Genomic DNA, 25,371 nt, shown 5'->3' on the forward strand with positions numbered 1-25,371 from the left:
CTGGCGTTTGAAGACTGGAAGTGCCACCGCGACCTCGAGAGCCATAAAGCTTGCAAAGAAACGGCTGATAGAGTGCCTTTGAAGCTGACGAAGAGTATTCAAGTGTGGATTCCTATTGAGCTGATGGTGGTTTTCCAACTGATTTGGGAACGCGTGGAGTTGGAAATGAAGCGGATCAGTGATTCGGAGGAGCCCGACACCATTCTGGTTTGGACGACTCTTTTGAAAGCGATTGACGAGACGCCTGTAGACGCAAAAATTATGCCTGCGACGTCCCGCCAAAACTCGCTGTCGCCTGCTTCCAGGTTGTTTTTACTGAGACTTGGCTTCTTAAAGTTGACGGACGCGTTGCATGGGAACGACATTCACGCGATGACCAAGTCGTACCCGCAGCGCATGGACATGATTAGGCTTTATTATGAGACGGCGGAGAAAATCCAGCGGTTTCTGCCCGACCAAAGCGCCGACGACGGCGCGTGCAAGTTCAACGCGCTTTGCTCGGTCGATAGGCAGGAGCCTGCCTTGTTGAGGTTGGTCCATGCGGAAAAGGCCGGCCTGTTTGCCGTCTTCGGTGGTCAGGGACCGGCATGGCTGGACGAGCTTACCGACCTTTACTACACTTATCCTTTCGTCCGGTCTTTTTTGCATTACGCTGATAAGCAGCTGAATCAGTTGGCGGACGGCCACCCCGACTTCTCCGTGCTGTTTATGCCGTACGGGCTTCATTTTTTGAACTGGATTCACCTGAACCTGCAGAAGAGCGGGAGGTTGGCCTATCAGGCGAACGCGGAAGCCGACGTCTCCAACGCCTCCCGACAAGAGGTCCACTTTTCCGCGGATGGCCAGGCCTTGTCCGCTCTGAGCGACGGCAACGATGCAGCCAAGAACAGGTCTTATCGTGACCAGTTGCCGGACTCCGTCTTTTTGAGGAATGCCCCCGTCTCTTATCCCCTCATCTTCTTGACCCAGATGCTGAACTACTGGGTCACGTGCCGCGTTTGGCAGAAGTCCCCCGGAGAGGCGGCCCAGCTTTTCCGCGGCGCCACTGGACATTCTCAAGGCCTGCTGGGCGCCCTGGTCATGTCCATGGCCACCACCGAGAAGCAGCTGCTCTCCATGGTCCTGGACGGTCTCAAGCTCATGTTTTATATTGGCGTTCGCTGTCAACAGGCCTCGTCGTCGCTGACCGCGCGGACGGAGATTCAGCAAGAGAGTCAGGAGCTGGGTTACTCGTCGGATCTGACGCCGATGTTGTCGGTGCTCTATTTGGACCGCAGGCGACTGCAAAAGCACATCGACAGGGTGAACTCGACTCTGCCCACTCAGCCCGAGCGCCACATCGAGCTGGGGCTCATAAATTCGCCGCAGAACTACGTGGTCGTGGGACACCCCGAGTCTCTCCACCAGCTGGTGACCGTTTTGAATCGAGTCGAAATGAAGGTGTCGAAGGACGAGAGGCAAGACCAGAGCCGCGTTCCTTACTCTAAGAGAAAAAAAGCGTTCACGTGTCGATATTTGAACGTTTCGGTTCCTTTTCACTGGAGCCAGTTGTCTTCGGTCGTTCCCGTTTTGAAGAAGGACGCGGAGAGTCTGAACTTGAAGTACGACGTCTCCGACATCAGGATTCCCGTGTACAGTACCAGAATAGCCGACGGCGACGAGTCGAGCCGGGGCCAGCCCTCGTTGTCCTCGGCCGCGCACAGGTCCCGTTCTCACGAGGTGCAAGAGAAGTCCTGTCCTTTCAACCTGCAGGACGTCGACTCCGACGCGTTGTTGGAGCACCTTTTCTACCTGCAGTGCGTTTGCATGGTCGACTGGGCCCAAAACCTGAAGCACGTGTCTTCGCGGCGCCACGTCACCCACATTGTCGACTTCGGGCCCGGGCAGGGCCAGGGGATTGGCTCGCTGTGCGCTCGAAGCCTCCGCGGGTCCGGAGTGCACGTGATAGTTGGAAGCGGGTTTGAATCGGCGTTTGAGCCCGAGCTCAAGTTTGCCGAGTGGAATCAGAACTGGTCGTGGCTCGACCGAACCGTCTTGTTCGACGCCGATGCGAAGAGCGTCAAGTTCAACGTCGACTGGTCCGAGGAGTTTGGTCCCAAGCTCGTGAAGTGGTCCTCGGGTCTTCGGTCGAACGCCGAGCTGTCTTGGGTCGTGGATACCAAATACACGCGGTTTATGGGCAAGCCCCCCGTTATGGTCGGGGGGATGACGCCGACGACCAAGCACCCGGACCTGGTTTCCGCGATTTTGAACGCCGGTTTTCACGGAGAGCTGGCGGCCGGCGGCTTGCCGACGGAGCAGATGCTTCGCTTGGCGCTGGACCAGCTGATTCATTCGATCCACTGGGGCCACGGCGTCTGCATTAACCTGCTCTATTTGAATCCGACGCTTTGGTCCAGGCAGTACCCGCTGATCCTGAGGCTCTGCAGAGAGGAGGGATACCCCATTGACGGCATAACGATCGCGGCCGGCATTCCGTCCCTCGACAAGGCGATTGACATCATCAACGAAATGCGGGAAGTGGGGATCTCCTACGTCGCGTTCAAGCCCTCGTCGGTCTCCTCGATCTACCAGGCGCTGTCGATTGCTCAGAGGGTCCCGGACATGACGGTTTTGCTTCAGTGGACGGGCGGACGCGGCGGCGGCCACCACAGCTTCGAGGACTTCCACGAGGCGGTTTTGCAGACCTACTCGGACATTCGACAGCTGCCCAACGTCATTCTGATAGGCGGGAGCGGGTTCGGGGACGCGGAGCACAGCTGGCCCTACTTGACCGGGGAATGGAGCGAGGAAATGGGCCACGTGCGAATGCCGTTCGACGCGATTCTGATCGCGTCGCGCATCATGGTCGCCAAGGAGGCTCACACGGTGTTGCCCGCGAAGCAGCTGTTGGTCGCCACCAGCGGCGTGTCTCGCGAGCAGGACTGGGAGCAGAGCTACGAGGACGTTGCCGGGGGCGTGTTGACGGTTTCGTCCGAACTGGGCGAGCCGATCCACAAGCTGGCGACTCGCGGCGTGCTGCTGTGGAGGCAGTTCGACAAGGAGTACTTCTCGCTTCCGCCGGACAAGAGGGCGGCCAAGGTCGAGGAGAAGAAGAGCGAGATCGTTCAGAAGATCAACGCGAATTTTCAAAAGTTGTATTTCGGGCGCAAGTTCAACGGGCAGGTGTGTGACCTGGCGGACATGACCTACTCCGAGGTCGCGTACCGCGTGGTCGAGCTGTCCTTCATCCAGCGCGCGCCGGAGGGCGGGGAGAAGCCGTCGGCGGAGGGGAGGTGGATCCACTTGGATTACATGCAGTTGCTGATTGACTTCTTGGTGCGAGTCGAGGAGAGGTTCGCTTTGGAGGAAAGGAAGCACGTCTTTTCCGCGAGTGCGAGCGGGTTGGCGCAGGAGGAGTCCGAGTCGAGTCACGCGAGCGACTTGGACGACGACGGCGCTCAGTCGAGTTCCGAAGACGGCGCCTTTGCCTCTCAACTTCCAGATTACTCGCTCTTGCAGTTTCACCCCGTGCAGTACCTGTCGTTCGTGTTCGAGCAACTCTACCCGCGGTCCTCGAGGCAGCTGCTTTCGAACGAGGACGTCGACTACTTCCTCCAGCTCTGCAGAAAGGGTGGCAGGAAGCCCGTCAACTTCATTCCCGTGATCGACAAGGACCTGAGCTATTGGTTCAAGAAGGACTCGCTGTGGCAGAGCGAGGACATGGACGCCATACCTGGGGGAGACGTGCAGCGCGTCGTGATTCTCCAGGGTCCAGTCTCGGTGAAGTACAGCACCCAGGTCGACCAGCCGGTGAAGGAGATTCTCAACGAAATTCACAACGGGTGGGTCGCGAAGCTGCGGGCGACGTACGCCGAGAGGGGACGACAGGCGGAAGTTAGGAGCAATCTGAGCGTGTGGTACTCGGTTGGGGACGGCGACAAAAGGGCGTCTCGGGTGGCTGCCGACGGCGCACGTTCGGCGCGCGTTCCGCACCAAGACGCGTTGAACGGCGTCGTGCAGGCCGAGATCCGTATTGAGAGGGCGCGCGCGCGGGAGTCGGAGCAGGAGGCGCCTTCTGTGTTGGTGCTGACGCTGACGCTGACGAGCGATCCGGACCGCTTGCCCAGCGCGGAGTCGTGGATTTCGTGGCTCTCTTCCCACGGCTCGTCTACTTGGTGGCCCTCCTTGATGAACGCGCCATTCATCGCTCGCGAGCACGCGCGCGACAGGAACATTTTCAAGTCGTTGCTGGAGCCGAAGTGCGTGCAGCAGCTGCAGATGAGGTTTGCGGTGGACGTGGCGTCTCGGGCGGAATTCGCCTCGTTGGTCTCGGCGCCGGAGTGCATTCCTCTGCACTCGACGGTTGAGGCGACGAGGGGCCTGCCGCTGCGGTCAGTGAGGCTGGTCGACCAGTCCGTGCTGCCGGCGTCGCTGCGAAGTCGCTATTCGTGCGCGAAGTCCTCGTGTTCCGCGCAGAGCCGGCCGTTCGTTGCGTTCGAGATGCAGTACGAGGAGGAGCAGGCGCCTGGACGGCTGGCGCTCACGCTGTACCACTGGAGGGTGCCGACGGGGTCTTCTTCGAGCCACGAGCAGGGGGTGGAGCCGCAGGTGGTGCCCGTGCAGTTGCTGTACAATTTTTACCCGGAGTTTGGAAAGGCGTGTTGGTCGGAGGTGATGGAGTGCAGGAACCAGAGAATCAAGCAGTTTTACGCGTCTCTCTGGCTGGACAGCGAGGGCGACCGACTCGCGACGTCGGCGGCGACCGAGCCTTGGGACGAGAAGTTTTGCCACTCTTTCACGATCAGCCGCACGCACATTGAGCAGTTCTGCCACGCGCTGAACCACCCGATCCAGCAGCGCCAGCAGGCGGGCGCGTCCCGGCTCGTGGCGCCCCTGGACTTTTCGATCGTGATCGCTTGGAAGTCTCTGGTGAGGGTGCTCTGTTTGGACCTGGTGGACTCGGACCTGCTCCGGCTGGTGCACTCGAGCAACCGGTTCCAGCTGTTGGACACGCGGACGGTGGTGGAGGAGTCGTCGGAGTTCCCCGAGAAGCCGGGCGAGGCGGTCAAGGCGATTCGAAAGGTCAGGAACGAAGCTCGCTGCTTCGTGGAAGAGGACCGAGTCGACACGGAGGCGCGGCTGGTGGAGCTGGCTGAGACGCCCAGCGGCCAGCGCGTGACGGTTCACGCGACTTTGTCCGTTCGATCGGGGGCCGCAGGCGGTGCGCCGCTGGTTCGAATTGAGAGCCAGTTTTTGTTCAGGAGCCATCTTTCGCGCTCGGGCACGTCGTTCAGCAGAAGGAGCGACGAGAAGTTGGTGAGGCTGGACACGGTGGAGTCTCTGGCGATTTTGCGCGGAAAGCCCTGGATGCGCTGGCGACACCCGTTTGCGGCGAAGGACTTGAAGTTGCGCGACCAGGTCGTGTTCCAAATTACGACGCTGGAGGTCGTCAGGAGCGAGCCGCCGGAGGTGCGTCAGGGGGACTGGCGCGGCGCGTCTGGTCCGGCTTCGCGCGTCAAGACGATTCGGACCACGGGTTTCGTCATTAGGCAGCGTCCGTACTACTGTCTGGACGTGGACGGAGTGCTGATCGCGGAGATCGACATGACGCTGGAGAACCAATCTCCGGACCGCGCCTGCGTCGTCCAGGGGTACCTGAGCCGGTTCGGGCGGCCGCTGGAGCCTAGCAAGGCGTTGGAGCGCGACGGGTACGTGATGGCCGCGCCGATCAACCAGTCGGTGCCGCTGGACAGCCTTCCGTACGCGCTGGCGAGCGGTGACTTGAACCCGATACACACGAACCCGTACTTCGCCACGGTCGCGCAGTTGCCCGGCACGATTGTTCACGGGATGTGGACGAGCGCGAAGGCTCTGCGAGCGCTGGAGAGCGTGGTGAACGGCCAGGAGCAGAGCCCGATTCTGAGCTACCAGACCGAGTTCTTGGACATGGTGATGCCGGGAGAGGTGCTGTCGACGAGCCTGCGCCACGTGGGGATGAAGATGGGCAAGAAGCTGGTGGAGGTGAGGACGGAGGCGACTCGCGCCGAGACGGGGGAGCGGCGCCTGGTGTTGCGCGGGTTCTCGGAGGTGAAGGCGCCCAAGACGGCGTACGTGTTCACTGGTCAGGGAAGCGTGGAGGTGAACATGGGCATGGATCTGTACGCGAGTTCGGCCACGGCGCGCGAGATTTGGGACCGCGCGGACGGCTACTTCTTGAACCAGTACGGGTTTTCGATTTTGAACATAGTCAGGAACAACCCGAAGCAAATAACGGTTCACTTTGGCGGCAAGTTGGGGGAGAAGATCCGAAGCAATTATCGGTGTTTGGTACAAGAAACTGAATCGTGCGAGGGCGGCGAGCCGTCGGCGACGCGCCGTCCCCTTTTCCCGGGAATCAAGGAGGACACGAAGCAATACACCTTCCAACACCCGGACGGGCTGTTGTTCGCCACGCAGTTTTCGCAGCCCGCGCTCGTGCTGACCGAGTTGGCCGCCTTTTTGAATCTCAGAGACAGGGCGTTGGTTCCGTCCGACTGCACCTTCGCGGGGCACTCGCTCGGCGAGTACTCGGCGCTGGCATCGATCGCGTCGATTTTGGACGTCGAGCCCTTGGTGTCGGTGGTCTTTTTGAGGGGCGTGACGATGCAAACTGCCGTTCCTCGAGACGAGTGCGGCCGCTCGTCGTACGCGATGGTCGCCGTCAACCCGAGTCGGGTCCACCCTTTCTTGTTCCGACAGGCGCAGCTGGACCAGGTGATTGGCGCCATCGTCGCGCAGAGGGACGAGCTGCTGCAGGTGGTCAACTACAACATCGAGAACTACCAGTACGTCGTAGCGGGAGAGCGCGGCAACCTCTATGTGTTGGGCCAGGTCTTGAACGCGCTGCACAAGCAGTACAACAAGTACATTTCCGACTTGGAGGCGCTGGTGTCGGGGTTGGTGCTGCAGATGTCGCGCCTCTGCGGCGGGAAGACTTCCCAGATAGTGCTGGAGCGTGGATTCGCGACGATACCTCTTCCTGGGATTGACGTTCCGTTCCACTCGAGCTTTTTGAAGCACGGCGTCCCGGCGTTCCGCAACATTTTGCAGAAGCGGATCAACCCGTCGCAGCTGAACCCGGACTTGTTGGTGGGCCGCTACGTTCCGAACGTGACGGCGAAGCCGTTCTCTCTGGAGCGCGAGTACATTGAGGAGACGAACGAGTTGATACGCAGCCCGGTGCTGGACGAGTTGTTGAGGGACTACGAGAGAGAGAGGTCCAATTTGCAGGCGATGGCGTTCAAGTTTTTGGTCGAGTTGCTGGCGTACCAGTTTACGTCGCCCGTGCAGTGGATCGAGACGCAGCATTACGTGTTCAAGGTGTTCAACGCGGAGCGGTTCATCGAGATCGGGCCGGCGCCCACGCTGTTCACGATGGCGAAGCGGACGCTCGAGATCGTGCAGTACTCGCCGCTCGTCCGGCGCCAGATCATGTGGTTGTTCAAGGACTGGAACGAGATTACCTACCAGTTCGAGGACGCGGCCGCGAGGGATGAGAGCGAGTCGGTGGAGGGGGGGGGCGAGGCGGCGCCGGTGAAGCCGCGAGCGCAGAGCGAGAGAGCCGCTTCGGCGAGCAGGAGGGAGGAGGTGGCGGAGTCGAGTCGGGCGGGCGAGCCGTCGCCGCAGGGCGCGCCGTCGGCGTTGTCGCCGTTGACGTTCATTCGGGCGTTGTTGTCGCTGAGGTTGAAGAGGCGGTTCGAGGAGATAGAGCCGAGCAAGACGATTGCTTCGTTCGTCGGCGGCAAGTCTAGTCTCCAGAACGAGCTGGTGGGCGACCTTGAGAGCGAGTTCGGCGCGAAGCTTCCGAGCGCGGCGAACGAGTTGTCGATCGAGGCGCTGTCGAGCGAGATAGCGAGGGGCATGCCGTCGGGCTACCGGCTCGGAAGGGTGTCGAGTCAGCTGATACAGAAGTTGGTTGGACACAAGATGCCGGCTGGGTTCGCGCAGAGCCACATGAAGCGGCACTTGGGCCAGCAGTTCGGGTTGTCGGACGATTTGGTGCAGGGGGCGCTTTTGTACGCTCTGACGATGGAGCCGCCCGCTCGCCTGGCGGACGAGCAGGCAGCGAGAGAGTACCTGGAGCAGGTGTTCCGGAGGTACGCGGAGTGCCACGGGGTGCCCGTGGTGGCGGTTGCGGCGGCGTCGGAGGGCGTGGCGGCGGTGGGGGCGGCGAGCGCGGCGAGCGCGGCGAGCGCGCCCGCGTCGGTTCCGGACCCGCCGCTGGACACGCTGTTCTGCTTGAGGGTGCTGCTTTCGCTGAAGTTGCGGCAGCCGCTGGAGAAGGTGGCGGCGTCGTCGTCGATCAGCCAGCTGGTCGGGAGGAAGTCGGCGCTTCAGAACGAGATTTTGAGGGACGTTCAAAAGGAGTTCGAGAGTCAGTCTCAGGACGACTCGGGGGACCGGGTGACGGAGGAGGCGCTGTCGGAGGTGGCGTCGAAGTACGCTCGGTCGTACCGCGAGCTCGGGGGGTACTTGCAGCCGGCGGTGGCGAAGTTGGCGTCGAGCAAGTTGCCGGGGGACTTTGGGCTGTCGAAGTTGAAGAGGGTGCTCGAGGACCGCTTCGGGTTGGGTCCGAACTTGCAGTCGATGGTTTTGGTGTACGCGCTGACGCAGGAGCCGGCCGGCCGTCTGGCGAGCGAGGGCGCGGTGGAGGAGTGGCTGTCGAGGGTGGTTGGCGAATACGCGCAGAAGCACTGCCCGGCGCTGGCGGTGGCGCTGGCTCGGCCGGGCGGCGCGGCCTCGTCGGCGCCGGTGGTGGCGGACTCGGCGGTTTTGGAGCGGTTCAAGGCGAGGTACGAGCGACTGTTCAGCGCGCAGCTGGAGGCGTACCACGAGTACTTCGGACACGATCTGATGGCGATGGAGCGCATGAGTCAGCTGCAGGCGCAGCTGAAGGCGCAGCTGGACGAGGAGCTGGCGCAGTGGAGGTACGAGCACGGCGACTCGGAGGAGTACTTCGAGGGGATTCGGCCGGTGTTCGACACGAAAAAGGAGCGGCGGTACAACTCGACGTGGAATTGGAATCGGCAGGACTGCCTGCAGCTGTACTACGACTACGCGTGCGGGCGCACGACGAAGTGGACGGTGGACATCCGGGAGCGCTTGTACCACATCAAGAATCGGGCGGTGCCGACGGTGGTGGACATGGTGGAGCATTACTCGGAGAAGGTGGTGAAGGACGGACACGCGGAGATCCAGGGGTTCATGAGGATTTTGGCGGACACGCTGCGAAGGGTGATGCAGGAGGACGCGAAGTACCGAGAGCTGCGGCCCGTGACGAGGCCCAAGGTGGAGATCGACCAGAAGGGGAGGATTCGGTACAGCGAGGTGGAGAGGGAGGGCGTGTGCGACATGGTTCAGTACGTGGCGGAGATGGAGAGGGGTCCGCAGCAGGGCGTGGTGTGCGAGGCGGCGAAGAGGCTGAGTCGGTGCGAGTCGCCGCTGCTGGTGTCGGAGACGAACGGGTTGAGGGCGATGTTGTCGCAGAGCGAGGACAGCGCGCCGTCGTCGGAGGCGAGCCGGGTTCGCGCGGGCGAGCAGGTGGATGGGACGAGCGAGTTGTGCGGGTCGTTGTGCGGGGAGAAGGAGGGGCGCGGGGAGTCACAGCACGCGCTGGACTGCCACTGCGCGGGGTGTCTGTCGTTGCTGCCGTCGTGCCTGCCGTACCTGTTCATACGCACGCCTCACAGCTACGAGCCGAATCGTCGTGTGTACTCGCCGGCGATGACTCGGGCGTACTACTCGGTGCTGAGGTCGATGGCCGGGGGCGGCCTGTCGCTGGCGAACAAGGTGGCGCTGGTGGTTGGGTGCGGGCGCGGGTCGATTGGGATGGAGTTGGTGAAGGCGCTGCTTCGCGCCGGAGCGCGCGTGTACGCGACGACGAGCGTGTTCCGAGTGAGTTCGGTTTCGTCGTACCACAGCTTGTACGACCAGAACGGGGGGAAGCACAGCGAGCTGGTGATCTTGCCGTTCAACCAGGCGTCGGTGCGAGACATTGGGGCGTTGGTGAGCTACCTGTACGACAGGGAGAAGGTGGACCTGGACTACGTGATCCCGTTCGCCGCGCTGTCGGAGGCGGGGCGAGACATCGGGTCGATCGACGGGAAGTCGGAGTTGGCGCACCGGATCATGATGACGAACGTGTTGCGGCTGATTGGGGCGATCAAGGACAAAAAGCGGCAGCTGAGCAGCTTCAAGAGTCCCGCGCACGTGTTGCTGCCGCTGTCGCCGAACCACGGGGAGTTCGGGTGCGACGGGCTGTACGCGGAGAGCAAGCTGGGTTTGGAGGCGCTGCTGAACAAGTGGCACGCGGAGGGGTGGGAGAACTACCTGTCGATAGTGGGAGCGGTGATTGGGTGGACGCGGGGAACGAGGCTGATGAGTCAGAACAACATCGTGTCGCCGAGCATCGAATCGATGGGAGCGAGGACGTTCACGACTCGGGAGATGTGCTTCAACCTGATGGGCCTGCTCCACCCGGACATGGTTTTGTTGGCGCAAGAGAGGCCGATTTTGGCGGACTTGAACGGGTGTCTGCACCTGGTTCCGAATCTGAACGGGGTTCTGAAGAGGAACCGGAAGAGGTTGTTGGAGCGGAGGGAGATAGAGAAGGCGGTGCTGACGGAGAGGGAGAAGGAGGCGGAGGGCGGGGAGGTGGGGGCGAGGAAGGTCCCTTCGCCCACGCTGATGCGCCGAAGCAACTTCACGATTTGCTTTCCGGAGCTTCCTGAGGGCGCGAACGCTCGGTTCGCGCGAATTCGCGAGCGCCTGCGCGGGATGTTGGACCTAGAGCAGGTGGTGGTGGTGGTGGGGTTCGGCGAGATCGGGCCGTACGGCTCGGCGCGCACGCGGTGGGAGATAGAGATCGCGAACAAGTTCAGTCTAGAGGGGTGTTTGGAGCTGGCGTGGATGATGGGGATGATTCGGTACGAGCCGGACCCTCGCTCGGCCGGGGGCGCGTGGGTGGACGCGAAGACGGGCGAGAGGTTCCACGACTACGAGGTCAAGGCGAGGTACGAGTCGAGGATTTTGGAACACACGGGGATTCGGCTGATCGAGCCCGAGCTGTTCGACCACTACGACCCGCAGCAGAAGACGTTTTTGCACCAGGTGGCGCTGAGTCACCAGATGGCACCGATCGAGGTGAGCCGCGAGGAGGCGCAGGCGTTCAAGCGCAAGCACGGCGACGCGGTGGACATCTACGAGCGCAAGGAGGACCATGTTTGGTTCATGCAGTTGAGGAAGGGCAGCACGCTGTACATTCCGAAGTCGGTACAATTCGACCGTTTCGTGGCGGGCCAGGTGCCGTCGACTTGGGACCCGGTGACGTTGGGCGTGCCGCACGACCTGGTGCAGCAGGTGGACCGGGTGACGTTGTACACGCTGTACGCGGTGGTGGACGCGTTTCTGTCGGCGGGCATCACCGACCCGTACGAGTTGTACCACTACGTGCACGTCTCGCAGGTCGGCAACAGTTTGGGCGGCGGGTTTGGCGGGATGCAGTCGATTCGCGACACCTACCGGTCTCGCATGTTGGAGCTGCCGGTGCAGGGCGACGTGCTGCAGGAGACGTTCATCAACACGGTTGCTGCTTGGATCAACATGTTGTACCTGAGTTCCTCCGGTCCCGTCGAGACGCCGGTGGGCGCGTGCGCGACGGCGGTGGAGAGCTTGGACATTGGGTACGACATGGTGCGGTCGGGGAAGGCGAGGGTGTTTTTGGTCGGCGGCTACGACGACTTTGGCGAGGAGGGGTCGTACGAGTTTGCGAACATGAAGGCGACTGCGAACAGCGAGGCCGAGGTGTCTATGGGCCGAACGCCGAAGGAGATGTCTCGTCCCGCGACGAGCAGTCGAGCTGGCTTCGTCGAGTCGCACGGTGCCGGCGTGCAGCTGATCATGACGGCGTCGCTCGCCGTCGAAATGGGCCTGCCCATCTACGCGATCATCGAGCACGTCGCGACGGCGACTGACAAGATAGGGCGCAGCGTCCCGGCGCCGGGGCAGGGAATTCTGACGACGTGCAGGGAGCGCAGCCTCGGCGCGGACCTGCCGGTGCTCGATTTGGGTTTCAGAAGGCGGTACTTGGCGGACGAGTTGGAGAGGATCGACGGCGCCGAGGCGCCTCAGGAGGTTGCCGGCGCGCAGTTGAGCGGTGCGGCTCGAGATTGGTTGAGAGTCGAGCGCGAGCGTCGCCGTCGCTTTGCGTTCGAGTGCTGGTCGCATCGGTTTTACATGGGCAACCCGTACATTGCGCCGCTGCGGGGCGCGCTGGCCGTCTACGGCCTGACGGTGGACGACATTGCCGTTTCCTCGTTCCACGGGACCGGCACGCGCGGGAACGACTTGAATGAGTCGGAGGTGCTGCAGAAGCAGCTGGAGCACCTGGGCCGCGCGAAGGGAAACGTGATGCTTAGCATTTTCCAGAAGTACCTCACTGGCCACCCGAAGGGTGCGGCGGCGGCGTGGATGCTCAACGGCCTGATTCAGTCCTTGCTCAGCGGGATCGTGCCCGGCAATCGAAACGCCGACAACATCGACCCCCAATTTTCGAAGTTTGACCACATTGTGTATTTGAACCGCTCGCTGCACACATACGGGTACGAAGCCGGGCTGCTGAAGAGCTTCGGATTCGGCCAGGTCGGGGGCGAGGTCCTGGTGGTTCACCCCGACTACGCGCTGAGCCAGCTGTCGGACGACGAGCTGTGCGCCTACAGCGAGAAGCGCCTGCAGCGCCAGGACGCGTCCTACCGACATTGGCAGGACTCGCTGACAAAGAAGAGGAGCCTGATCCAGCTGAAGGAGAACCCCCCCTACATCCAGGAGAACGAGAGCAAAGTGTACCTCGATCCCTTGGTTCGAACGGAGTGGGACAGCAAGAGCAAGAGCTGGATTTATGCGAACGAACGCTCGTCGGACGCGGTACAACAAAAGAGCGCCGACTCGGCGGACACTTGCTACACTTCCTCGTGCGTCCAGCCGCGTCCGGCTCGCAGTCGCTCATCTTTCCCGGCCTGCTTCCGAGCCGAGGCGCAGGGCGCCAGACACGCTCGAACCGCCTCGTTCGGCGAGTGTCCGTCGAGCTTGGCGCCGTTGAAGTCGAGTCCCGGGATGAGGCACTCCTATTCCGACTTGCACCTGAACCAGATCGAGAATTCCATGCACGAGATGGGGGAGGAGCTCAGGAGCTCCGCGGACCGAGGCATCGGGGTCGACGCTCAGCTGATTTCGGAGATCGAAGTCTGCATTGAAAATTCAGACTTCGTGACGAGAAACTTCACGCCCGCGGAAATCAGCTACTGCCGCGCCGCCCACGACCCCTCCAGCGCCTTCGCGGGGAGGTGGGCCGCCAAGGAAGCCGTCATCAAGGCGATCTCCTCTTGCGACTCAGAAAACGCGGGCGCCAGGAACATGTGGCAGGGAGCCGGCGCGCCCGTCAGGGACATCGAAATCGTTCCGAGCGGATCGGGCGCGCCTCGAGTCCAGCTCCACGGCTACGCGGAGCGTGTGGCGTCTGCGCTGTCGATCACGAAGATCAAGGTGTCGATCAGCCACTCGGGAGAGTATGCGATCGCCCACGCCACCGCCAGGTGACCCGGCGCGACTCTGCGCGGAATGGCGCGCGCCGCCCAGCGGCACTAGCCGTTCCAATGGGGCCGTTTGTGCACACAACGCAAAAAAAAAATAAATAACACATTCCCCTTTTTTTTTTTTCTTTTTTTTTTTCAGATGAGCGAGGTCGCGCACGCCTCGCAAAAAAAAAATCAGAGGAACTTTTGTCATTTTTGCCGCTGTGCACGCAGGGTCTACATGCGGGGCACGTTGTTGCCTGATCATGCGGAGGGGCCACTCTTAGTCTGAACGCAGCGTCCGAGATATGGAAGACCCATCGTTACTTGATTCCAGCACCGAGGAGGACCTGTCCTCTACCGAGTCCGGGGGGTCCGAGGACGAGGCGGCGAAGTCATATTACGAGCCGGCGGGGTCAGAGTCCACGATCGGCTCGAGGGTCCACACGAGACAGATGACCAACAAGATGAGGCAGTTGGGCTCCAGCCTGCGTCGCAGCCACGGCCCCGACGCTTCTACCGCCTCGGACACGCTGAAATTGGACGACTCCGATTTCGCGGATTCACCTCCCTCCTCGGTGCCGAGGGACAGCGGCTCATCTCCGGACGAGTCCCTCTTTCGTCCGAGCAGCGGCGCGCAACAGCCCAAGTCGAGGGCGAAGGACGCCAAGAGGCACGGCAAGTCCCAAAAGCCCGCCAAGAGAAAGAAGTCCGATCAGTCTCCGACTCGCGAGGACGGAGAAGAGGGCTCTCAAGACTTGAAGGACCAAGACGAGACGAAGCGTGCGTACAACGTTTGTCGAGAGGGACGATTGTGGCCCGACTCCGCACTCGGGAGAGAAGGGGGAGGAAGCGCAGCGAAGGGGGGGCCCGTCGGAGCGCCCCGGTTCTCTTTCTTCCTCCCCCCGCCCCGCGAACGGGAGAGAGAGATGTGTGTGTGACCTGTGTGTGCGAGCTTAGTGCAGGTACATGTATATTGGGCGCTACGAGAGGAGGTTTCGCGCGCGGTTGTTCGGCCGCGGGGAGGCGAGTGTATGCAACACACAGAGGTTCAGTGACTGACTTGCGTCTGGTGGTGGGGGGGGGGACAGATACGGCGTCGAGCGACTCGCCCCCGTTGATCAGGGAGGCCGAAATTTGGACGGGAGATTGCGCGTCTCACTCGTTTCATCGCTTTCGCGCGTTTCATCACTGCGAGCAGGCGTCCCCCGTCTACAAGGAGTGCTTCTGCGCGATGTACGGCCTCGGGGTCAGCGCGCCGCCGTCGTGCAAGGACGAGCTGCTGATCGACTGCAGCATGGACACCAGGGAGGGGGGCGCGCTCGCGCCGTCCGCTGCGGGATGCGAGGCGCCGGTCTATCCGCGTCGGTTGGAGGGGGGAGATCGAGCGACAGACCGCGAGGGAAAAACGTGCGACGCGCTGGCCCTAACGGACGCGCGCTCTCTACAAGACGGCCTCAGCCCGGAAGGCGCGTTCTTCGACTTCATGTCGGCGTCGGAGGGACAAAAGGGGGTCGCGACAAGGAAGGACGAACTGCCGCCTTTGATCGACGAAAAGAATCTATTGTCGGCTCTCTGGTCTAAATATAGCGTCACCCGGTGCGACGGTTCGTTCCCCGATCGCGGCGACTGGCTGAGCGCGGGCGCTTCGCGGGGGCGCGGCGATTCGACGGTCTCGGCGTTCAACGCCTGCTTGGAGAGGTCCTTCATGCACGTTGGCGTGGTTAGACAGAGCCAGGTGCCGACGTCCGACCTGGACGAGAGGAGCGTCTATTTGCACTTGCAGTACTATCTCGAGGACTGCGCGCCGTTTTACGACGTGTTGGAGTCTCCGAGGGAGGCGTCGACTGCCAGGCGTCGGACGACTCGTTTCATAGTGCAGAGCGCGCACAGTCACCTGCAGTCGGCGGGGTCGCACTTGAGCAAGGCGTGCAAGTCTTCGTCCGGGCCGAGGAGGGTCCAGGCGGCGGCGAGGAGGTCCAAGTCCGCGCGAGGGGTTGGAGAGGGCGAGGAGAGCGAGGAGGAGCTGAGCGAGACAGAAGATGAAGAGCTGAGCGAGACGAAGGACGACTCGTCGCACCTCGGCAACAGAGGTCCTCGTGGGCCGAGCAAGCCCAAGTCTGCGAGGTCGAGTGTACAGAAGGGAGACGAGTCGTGCGTGGGGTCCAGAATCGTCAAGGCGGCGTCGGTCGAGGAGGAGAACATGGAGGAGGTGACGAACGAAGACGACTTCGAGCAGCCTTCGACGGAGGTTGGCGAGTCCAAGGCCGATGCAGAGGTGCTCGAGGCGAAGCACATTAACAAAAAGTTCAAGATGCAAGGGGAGGCTCTCGATTCTGAAGCGCCTCAGTTGTCGGCTCATCAGGAAGTCAAGTCTGATTCGCAGAATTTCAGAGTTTTGTCAAATGTGTTGAAAATGACACCTCAAAAAATTGATTTTTCGTTTCCGCCTCGTCTCCCTCTTCAGTTCGGAGCGATCATTTTGCTCAATCTCGGCCAAGTTGTCTACGATCGCGAGAAGTTTCACTCTAAGAGGTACATTTTCCCGGTGGGATATCGTTCCAAGCGGCTTTACTTTTCTCTGGTCGAGCCCACTCGTCGCTGTTGGTACATCCAAGAAATTCTGGAGGGTCGCCCGTCAGGCGGGGCCCATTCCTCGCCCGGCGAAGACCCGTCCGACGATGTGTCGACCCACTACCTCTCGCAAGAGCCGCTGTTTCGCCTGACCTGCGAAGACCTACCTTCGGAACCGATCGAGGGTTCCACGCCCTCGGGCGTCTGGAGCGAGGTTCTGGAGAGGATTCGCCCGATTCGAGAGGGCATCGCCGGCCGCAAGCTGCTGTCCACCGTTTCCGGTCCGGAGCAATTCGGCCTGTCTCACCGAGTTATCCACCAGCTGATTGAACGGCTTCCCAACGCGTCTCTGTGCGTGAACTACGACCCCGCGCAGGTCTTGCAGGCGGTTCAGAAGGAGGCGGACGGTCGAAAGAAGCGAGCCAAGGGCGGCGAGTCTCAAGAGGAGGAAAGAGAGAGCACATAAACTTTTTTTTTTCTACGTTTTTTTTTGTGGGGGAAATTTTCGCAACTCTTTTCCTCAAGTGTAAAGTTTTTTACGTTCTCACGCTGTAGCAGACCCGGTAGCAAGCATGCCGCTATCCGTAAACCGAATAGACACGTCTCTGAATCTGAGGACATATTTTATCCTGTCCTTCCTGCTGGCGTTCTCCGTAGCCTGCAGCCACTACCTGCAGTACCAGGACTTTTACCTGGTCTTGCTGAGCATTATCAGTTCGAGCTCTTCCGTGATTGTACGCGCGCCGAAGAGGCGCGGGGTCCTTCGCCCGGGGGGCGGCGCGCCGGAGGGTCCCTGACGTCATTTTTCGCGAAGGTGTTCGAGAACCTGTTTCTGGTGCTGAGCATCATGCTCGGCTACGTGGTCAAGTCCTTCTTCTTGGGGAACCTGAGGGACACAGAGATAGAAGTGCGTTCGAGGAGAGAGAGCCGCGGTCGTTTTTCGTGAAAACTGATTTTTTTCAAAGTTCTTGTATGAAAAAGTGTCACCCACGCTCTTTGACGTCGTCCTGTCATTCAGCCTGTTCCGGACGCCGTTCAATGTGCCCTGCATTCTGATGTTGGTGGTGCTCTTTTTCTTCAAATGCTTTCACTGGCTGATTCAGAAGCGCGTGGACTTCGTTGGGCAAATTTCGGTGTCGAACTGCGCGTCCTACTTTCGTCTGATGGCACTGATTGTGCTATTTTTCGCGCTGGACCTCGCGATGATTAAGCTGAGCATTAAGAAGGAAACCACTATGACGATCTTCCTTCTCTACAAGTTCGAGTTCGCGCTGTTGACGCTGTCCATCTGCTTGTTCGCGAAGAAGTATTTGATCATTTTGTACGACTTGTACCGCTTTCACGGTCAGTGGGAGGAGAAGAACGTCCTCATTATGCTGCTCGAGCTGTTCGGCGATTTCTGCCGAATGTTACTGAACATCTTCTTGTTCGTGTCGATGGTCAACAGCATCGGTCTCCCGCTCCACTTGACTCGTCAGTTCGCCGAGTCGATCATGCTGTTCAGAAAGAGGCTCATAGAGTTCGTCCGCTACCGAAAGGCCACCAAGAACATGAATCAACGATTCCCCAACGCCACGCCGGAACAAATTGCTCAAGTCAACCACATATGCGTCATATGCAGAGAAACGATGACTCAGGGAAAAATTCTCCAATGCGGACACATATTGCACCTCAAATGCCTAAGGGAGTGGTTGGAACATCAACAAAGCTGTCCGACCTGTCGACTTCCGGTGTTGGAAACCAACCAAGAAACAAGAAACGATTCCTCCAATGTGGCGACTCGCTCACCTCCTTCATCCCCCCTGGATACGCCCCCACCCTCTGAACAGAGTCTGTTCTTCCCCGCTTCTGTGTCTAACCCGCCGATGCCCGCAATCCCCGTCCAAGAAGGCCCCGCAGACCGACAAGACGCCGCAATTCAAGATCCCTCAGGATCTCGACCCTTCTCACTCTCCTGGGACTCCAACCTAACTCAGCAGGGTCAGCCCATTCAATACGCGTCCGTTCCCTTCGTCCAAGTCCCCTTCTCCTCTCAGCTGCCTCAGCTGCCTCAGGGCGCCGTGTTTCTGTCCGGCGTCCAGTCCTCGACGGAAGCCTCCAGCAGAATAGAGCACATGTTGTCCTCTATCGAGCGGAGAATCGACAGCCTTCAGCAACAAGTCCAAGAAATCAGGCAAATTGTCTCTCAACGCACCTGAAACTCTGTAAAATTGTAAATTTAGACACCGTGACTCTCGCTATTCTCTATAAAGGAATTTCGCAACTTTCTTCTGACAGAAAATTTTCTTGCTCTCGAATTCTTCAGCCGCCAAACACCGGATCCCCCCTCAACCCCTCCAGCGCCCGCGCGGCGCTCTCGCAAACTAACCGCCTCAACGCCACTTTCACCCGCGCGGCCCCCAACTCGGCGTCTAGCGCGCTCCCAGCCCCAAACGCGATTCGGACCCCGCGCGAGCGCCAATGTCGCGCCGAACCGCGCCGGCGAGACCGGCCTCTGTCCAGACGGCGCTGGCGCGCCCCCTCTCCCATACCGACCCCGTGTGAATACTTTTTTTTTTGAAAAGCGGTACACCAATACACAGCGACCCCGCGCCTTCAGTTGAAGCTCTAGCGCGCCCTGAACGCAACCACCTCATCACGGAGGCCCTCGTGCGAGCCTATCCAAGCCGACGCGCGTCTCGTTCTGCGGGACACGCAATTCTTGCGTACCCTCTGTTGAATGAGCTCTTTCTCCCCTCAACTTCTGATACACGTGTACGCGCGGCGAAGACCCCCCCCCTTCGGCAATTCGTGCTTGCTCTCCCGTCTCTGTCCCCTCCCCCCGAGACGCGCATGCAGTACACGCAGCCCCCTTTCGCGCCCGCAACACCGCGCTAGCGCGTCTCTGTCAAAAACAGAAAATAACTTTTTTTTGCAGGTCAGTCACGTTATAGAGGCCGGCGTGCAGAGAAGAGCACACCAGGATGTCTGCTGATGTCCCCTTGACCCTGCCGACAGAACGCTGTGCTTTTTTGTCGGTCAAAGATCTAAAAGGAATTCGCCAACCATCACCCTCCACCTTTGTAGACGTGGTCGCCAGCACGAGCGATCGAAATCACGGCGTCGACCGCCCCCCTCCTCCCCTTCCGATGTCTACCAACTACTCGCGGCTCTTGAACCTGTTGACCGTCTTCATTACTCACACCTATGCCCGTATAGATCCTCTGAGGTACTCTTGCTCAGACGGCCAATGTCTCCACTACATCCTGACCACGCCGTCCGAACGCAGCGCCCCGAACAACCGCGGACTCGACAACCAAGAGAACGACCTCATCATGTCCAAAAACGACCTGTTGGGACCTTCAACGGAACCCTGTCGGTACATGGTCATGGAACTCTTGGGAAAAGGAACGTTCGGACAGGTCGTGAAGTGCTGGGACAAATCTCTGAAAATCTACGTGGCCATCAAAGTGGTCAAGAACCTTCCCGCGTTCCATCGTCAGGGATTCGCCGAAATCCGCGTCATCAAGCAACTGAACACCAAATATGCCTCCCCAAACTATCCGTTGGTTCAAATTTTGAACTATTTTGTGTTTTCGGGTCATCTGTGTCTTGTTTTCGAACTGTTGAATGTCAGCTTGTACGAGCTGATTCGACGCAATCTGTTTCGCGGGCTGTCGCTGCCGCTGGTCTCCAAGTTCGTCCATCAGATTCTCCGCGTGCTGGTGGACCTGGGCAAGAACCGCATCATTCATTGCGACTTGAAGCCAGAAAACATCTTGTTGAAGTCACCAGACCAATCAAACATCAAAGTCATCGATTTTGGATCTGCTTGTTTTCAAGACGAACATGCCGTCTATTCGTACGTCCAGTCGCGCTTCTACCGATGTCCGGAGGTCATCTTGGGCTATTCGGCCACGTACTCTAAACTGGATTTGTGGTCACTTGGCTGCATTTGCTTCGAGCTGTTTACGGGCTTTCCTCTCTTTCCTGGCACCAACCAGCACCAAATGGTCGTTCAGTTCGTCCGCGTGCTCGGCATGCCCCCGTATTCGATGCTGGCCAACGGCAGGGACTCGCACCGATTCTTTAACCGGGTCGCGCACACCGGAGCCAAAACAGACTTTGTACTCAAAACCAGTCAAGAATGCGCTTCGAGCGACGAGACCAGCAGTGCGTCCGCTGTTCCAGAGCTTGCGAAGATTCCCAAAGAAACATCCATCGAATTACTCGTCTCAGAAATTCCCTATTCCGACGATCTGAGCGCCGCCGAAAGAATACAAGAAGAATTGCACCGCCAACTTCTGATTTCGTTCCTGCAAAACATTTTAAAATGGAACCCTAACGAAAGATCTGACGCGGAGCAGTTGCTTCTCCACCCATTCTTCTCTTCACCTGGCTTAGCTCGTGGCGCCTATCCACCCTTCAACAACAGCTCAAATTACGTCTGCGATCTGAACGGAGCGTACCCTCCTGGTTACCCGCGCAACCGTGACATCGCCAAAGAGATACCCAACCACCCTAGAATGGCCCCTGACCAAACGCTCGAAACCCGTCATATGCCCGCGATCCCTCCTCACCTATTCCTCCCTCTTGGAAACCCTGGCCAAAGAAACCTGTCAAACTTTTTTGTCAACAGACTTGCCCCTCGACAGGACGACAACCACCTATTCCATCCTCCTCTCCTCGCCAAAAATCCGGAATTCACTCCTCAAACTCTGGCCTCTCAAGCTCTCTCTATTCCGTCTTCCCTCAAGTCCGCCACCTCCTCACTCCCGCACGCTCTGCCATTCTATCACTCCAAACCCCCTCTTCCCACCGAGCACCCTCCAGAACCCTACTACACTCACTCTTCACACAACCACGTCCACCCCTCTCTCGCGCAGCCCGCTGTCGGCCAACTGGTCGACCCAAGACTCGAGCGTCAGCCCCCGGGAACCCTCTTCATCCCTCGCGAACGCCCTGAACAAAACCTATTTTTTCATTTCCCTGTCAGCCATAACGGACAAAATGTTTTGTGTCAAAAACAGCCGAAACTCCTGTCAGAAATGCCAGACCCCTCCCCGCTCTTATTTCGTGCCAACGACATCCCCCCTTCTGTCCAGGCACCCCGCTTCTCCTCCCCGTCCTTGCAACAACCTTCCTCCTCTCTTCACACCGACTTCGTTCATCCTCAACTTCAACTGCGTTCTGCCTTCTCGCTTCTTCGGCCCACCCAGAAGTATTTCTCCACCTCGAACGTTCGCCCCCCGCTCCATCAGCCTCGCCGCGCCTACCTCCAGATCCCCTCCTTCGTTCCCTCTAACCAGTAAAGAAATAACGGCTATCAAACAATGTACAAATTTTTTTATTTCGAGCTGTTACTCTGACACTTCCGTGCTGTCTTTGCCACTTTCATCGGGTTACCTTCGACCTTCGGCGTTTTTCTTTCTCCTTTTGTACATTATGTCTTGTGAGCTCAGGTCCACCTCCGTTCCCTCTTCTTCGGATACCTCTGCGCTTGGCGCTTCTATGATGAACGCATCATTTTCAGTCTGCGCGGTGTTCGAGCCGTCATCCGTCGACAGCTCCAAAAATTTCACCAGGCCGGCTCGGAGCTGAACCACCAACACTTTTCTGCATTCGCGGGCCAAGATGTAGAACGACCGACCCGCGTTTTGAAGCCAGAAGTCTATCTCTTCCTCCCTAGCATCGAAGAACGGGATCACCAGCGAGTTGTATGCACGAGACGCGCCGCGCGTTTCGTACGTGGCGAGCCAGACGAGGCAAAAAAGCTTAATGAGCGAAAAAAATGGGATCCAACCCAAAAAAAAGTCCGCGTAGTATTCTAAAAACAAACAGAGCCCAAAACAGGGCCAGTAGCACAAATAGTGCTCACTCTGCAACTGGTCGCCCTTCTTCTTTGCCTTTGCCATTTTGTAGGCAGGAACGAAGACGCAAAAATAAAAACTTAAAAATTCGTTAATATTACCGTTACAGTTTTTGACAATGTGCGCTCCTCGACGGTGGTGGAATCGCGTGCCCATATTGACGTCCATGGCGCCTATTTCGCACGTGGAGGAGGCTGGAGCTTTGATTTTTCGTGTTTGGTCGTTGAGACATACCAGGCATTTTTGTATATGAATGAGCTGATCATCGATGCTTTGACTGAGTCCTTTGGAATGGTGTTTCAGGTTTTTGAGCAGTCGTATCGACAGGTGCACAGGTACTGGTGTGGCTTTAGTCCTTTTAGAATATAGTGAATAATTTGAATAGTCGTTGATGCCTTTAATTTTTTTTTTTTTTTAGTTCTAAATCTGGTTCACGTCCTTCCGACTCCCTCTTCGCATCAGCGTTTCCCCTCTTCCGAGCAGTCGCCTTAAGCTCCTTTCTGACTGCTCTTCGCGCTTCTGCGCGCTCTTTCGATTGCTGGTACCGCGACCACCACTGATCGTATTCTGGGATCACTTCGTACACATTTTGGACTGGTTTCAGCGATCGGATCTCCCTCCAGGGATCTTTGCGGTAGACAGGCACAATTGGACAAAAAAGGGACGAAATTTCGGACTGACTCCCTTCTGAATTGGATGGGTTTTCGCCGCGCGCGTCTTCGCGGTTTTGCTCGGTCGTCGCGCCAGCTTCGTCGTCCTCTCCGAGAAAGCAATCGCGCTTGGAATCCTCTTGTCCGGCGATCCCGGGACTGGTCCCTCTGAACAGACTGTCCATCGGCCACTGGCGCTCGACGTTTTTCCACTGGTCGTGAATGTGTTGGTACACGAAATTTTTTTGCATGTCAAAAATTTTCCCTTGCTCGTCGCCTTCTACCCACTGCACTTTGTGGAAGGTCGCGCGCATCAGCACGAGTCCTTGAGGCGGTGCTCTGGGAATCACGAACGTGAACGGGCTGTCGATGGCCGCGCAGAATGCCTCCTCGGAAAACAGGCCTTGGGAGGCGCAGACCAAGAGGCCAATCATGCACCGGATTTGGTGTTTCAAAAAGCTGTTGCCGGCAATACAAAATCGAATGTATGGCGCGTTGTCGACAAAAATTTTACTGTGGCAAAGTTCAAAGATGTCGCGGTAGAACCTATTGTCGCGCTTCGCGGAGACGCACGGTGAGGTGCGAATGGGCTCGTCGTCGCCGGGTTCGAGAGGGAGCTGAGCGCGCCGCGCATCATCGTTTGGGTCCTGGCTCGCCGAGCCTTCTTCTGCACGAGAAGCGCTTTGATCGACGTCGCCTCTCGCGCCGGCCGCGTCTCCCACGGCGGCTCCTTGCCTGTTATTCTTCCTCTTCTTGGTGTCGAGTCTGCTCAAGTTGTGCATATAGTGCCTGCCCTTGATGTAGGAAGTCATGCGATCGAACTTGGCGAGGTTCGTGTCGTACAGAGATCCCCTTAGCACGGAGTAGGGCAGCAGGTACTCGTATTCTCTGCGAACGCAGAATCTCTTCGCGTCGAAGCTCGAGGGTACAGGAGCGGCGGCTAGCACGCGAATGTCGCTTGGCAGGTGTGAGTTGACGAGGTTTGGCAGGAGGAGACACTGATCCGCTATGTCGTAGGTGTAGCGGCCGTTTCCGTGATCCAGTCGCACCCAGTCGTACTCGAGCTTTGCGCAGAAGCAGGAAAAGAGGCTGTGCACGCCGCGGTCGGTCCGACTGGAAGAGGACCACCCGATTTTGCTTAGGCGCCCGAAGTTGGACGGCGAGATCAACTTGGACGCGAACAGCGCCTTTTCGAGAGAGTCCTCGACAGCTGGAAAAAAACCGAGGTTAGAGAGTGGAAAAGAGGGCGCGCTGGGAGACAAGGGTCTCCGGTGACTGTTCGTACACACGCGAGACAGATTTTTTTCGGAGCCCTATTTTTAGGATTTCCCCGTTTTGGGGTCTGCGCATTCGTACTTGGCACGTCTTGTTGCGGCTGCTTCGACGATCCGAAATACCTGGTTCCCAGATAGGCTACCCTGGGAGGAGGGGGTTTAGGGGGGAGGGGGGGGGGGGCGTTTCCGAGAGAAGGTGGAGAGCGTACCTGATCAGGACTTTTCTCTTAGACTGCACGACTTCTATTTTTGGCCCGGATTCTTCGGCGCCGCGCCGCGTCTCGTTTTCGCTCGCCACGGACGAATAGAGCCTCGGCGAGCGAGCGGACGGGCCGAGCCTGGCGGGAGCGCGCGAGGCGGAGGAGTCACCTGAGTGACGGGGAGTCGAGGGGGGTTGGGGTGAGAGAGAGCCGCGTTGTTGAAAGGTCTCCTTCAGTCCGGCGTCTGAGTTCGGCCGCTTGAGCCACTCGCGGTCGATTTTCGCGGCTGGGCCGCGCGATTCTCCGAGAGCCGAGAGGCCTTCGCCGAAGACGGCGCCGAGTTTCCGCAGAGCGCTGGACGCCATGGTTGGGCGCGTCGCCGGTGGTGGTCCGAGCGCGGGAGCGGCTCGGCGTGAGAACTTAGAGAGACCTCGACAGCGCGTGTAGAGGACGCAAAAACTGGGCCGCCTTGCGCGAAAAAACTTTTTTTTTTTGACGGTTTTCGATGCCGTTTTTTTTTTTTTTTTTTTTTTTCACCCCAACGATGCACGCCGCCATTGAGTGCGTTCCGCGAACAGATGGAGGTGAGCGAACAAGCGCGTTCGGCCGAACCGGCCGCGTCTCAAGGCACCAGACGAGGCGCCCGGCCGCGCGAGGGCGGCTGTTCGGGCGTCGCCGCCGAGCAGGATGAGTCCAAAGTAGGTACGTCTGTCCGCATTGGGTGTCCGGTCTTCTGCGCCGGGCGCCCCTCCCCCTGCTCTTTTCGCTTTTTGCAGCGCTTCGACCGGAAATAAAAAAAAAAAAAAAAAAAAAGAAAGAGAGAAGTGTGAAGCAGTACGATTTGCACGCGAGAGACCACTTCGCTGAGCTTTTTCGCCTTAAGAGCGCGACGACCTTGGCTACCTCTTGCACTGCCAGGTGATGCGGACCATTCAGATGGCGCTCTCGAAGTCCACGAAAATGCGAAAGTCGCTCATTTACCTCCTGCTGGACGAGTTACACACGCGAGACAGATCCAACGCGCACGGTACGTACACGCACACACACAGATCCACCCCCCCCCCCCCTCCTTTTTTTTCCCTCCGCGCCCCTCCTTGCTCTCTTCGGGGGAGCCGGGCTAACCGCGCTCGATTGTTCCGGTCCGGCCCGCAGCTTGCCTGTCCGAGAGCCCGCCGCCGAATCGATACTACGTCCTTTTGTCCCAATACTACGCGCGGTCGCCGAACTGCGCCGAG

General features: G+C 59.2%; 6 protein-coding genes across 6 annotated transcripts; 4 read left to right on the forward strand and 2 right to left on the reverse strand.

Moving 5' to 3' along the window:
• Window positions 1-372: 372 nt before the first annotated feature.
• LOC126326034 (uncharacterized) lies at window positions 373-13,614 on the forward strand. Its single transcript, XM_049995479.1, has 3 exons — window positions 373-8,744; window positions 8,832-10,635; window positions 10,744-13,614. Exons 1-3 carry the CDS (start codon window positions 373-375, stop codon window positions 13,612-13,614), a joined length of 13,047 nt encoding a protein of 4,348 aa, XP_049851436.1.
• A 187-nt stretch (window positions 13,615-13,801) lies between these two features.
• LOC126326044 (uncharacterized) lies at window positions 13,802-16,665 on the forward strand. The gene is made up of 2 exons (XM_049995487.1): window positions 13,802-14,372; window positions 14,681-16,665. Exons 1-2 carry the CDS (start codon window positions 13,898-13,900, stop codon window positions 16,627-16,629), a joined length of 2,424 nt encoding a protein of 807 aa, XP_049851444.1. The 5' UTR covers window positions 13,802-13,897; the 3' UTR covers window positions 16,630-16,665.
• Window positions 16,666-16,703: 38 nt separating this feature from the next.
• On the forward strand, window positions 16,704-21,466 carry LOC126326046 (uncharacterized). The gene is made up of 4 exons (XM_049995489.1): window positions 16,704-16,897; window positions 16,978-17,070; window positions 17,129-18,917; window positions 19,081-21,466. Exon 4 carries the CDS (start codon window positions 19,127-19,129, stop codon window positions 21,452-21,454), a length of 2,328 nt encoding a protein of 775 aa, XP_049851446.1. The 5' UTR covers window positions 16,704-16,897; window positions 16,978-17,070; window positions 17,129-18,917; window positions 19,081-19,126; the 3' UTR covers window positions 21,455-21,466.
• Window positions 17,366-18,361, forward strand: LOC126326035 (uncharacterized). Its single transcript, XM_049995480.1, has one exon. The coding sequence runs from the start codon at window positions 17,366-17,368 to the stop codon at window positions 18,359-18,361; it is 996 nt and encodes a 331-aa protein (XP_049851437.1).
• A 78-nt stretch (window positions 21,467-21,544) lies between the features above and the next one.
• Window positions 21,545-22,057, reverse strand: LOC126326036 (receptor expression-enhancing protein 3-B-like). The gene is made up of 2 exons (XM_049995481.1): window positions 22,021-22,057; window positions 21,545-21,969 (listed from the first exon to the last, which is right to left on the reverse strand). The coding sequence occupies exons 1-2, from the start codon at window positions 22,055-22,057 to the stop codon at window positions 21,545-21,547; spliced, it is 462 nt and encodes a 153-aa protein (XP_049851438.1).
• On the reverse strand, window positions 22,009-24,591 carry LOC126326047 (uncharacterized). Its single transcript, XM_049995492.1, has 4 exons — window positions 24,146-24,591; window positions 24,019-24,080; window positions 22,247-23,872; window positions 22,009-22,091 (listed from the first exon to the last, which is right to left on the reverse strand). Exons 1-3 carry the CDS (start codon window positions 24,499-24,501, stop codon window positions 22,410-22,412), a joined length of 1,881 nt encoding a protein of 626 aa, XP_049851449.1. The 5' UTR covers window positions 24,502-24,591; the 3' UTR covers window positions 22,009-22,091; window positions 22,247-22,409.
• Window positions 24,592-25,371: the final 780 nt, after the last annotated feature.

This window comes from Schistocerca gregaria, unplaced genomic scaffold (genome assembly GCF_023897955.1).
Source record: "Schistocerca gregaria isolate iqSchGreg1 unplaced genomic scaffold, iqSchGreg1.2 ptg000963l, whole genome shotgun sequence".
Lineage (NCBI taxonomy): Eukaryota > Metazoa > Arthropoda > Insecta > Orthoptera > Acrididae > Schistocerca > Schistocerca gregaria.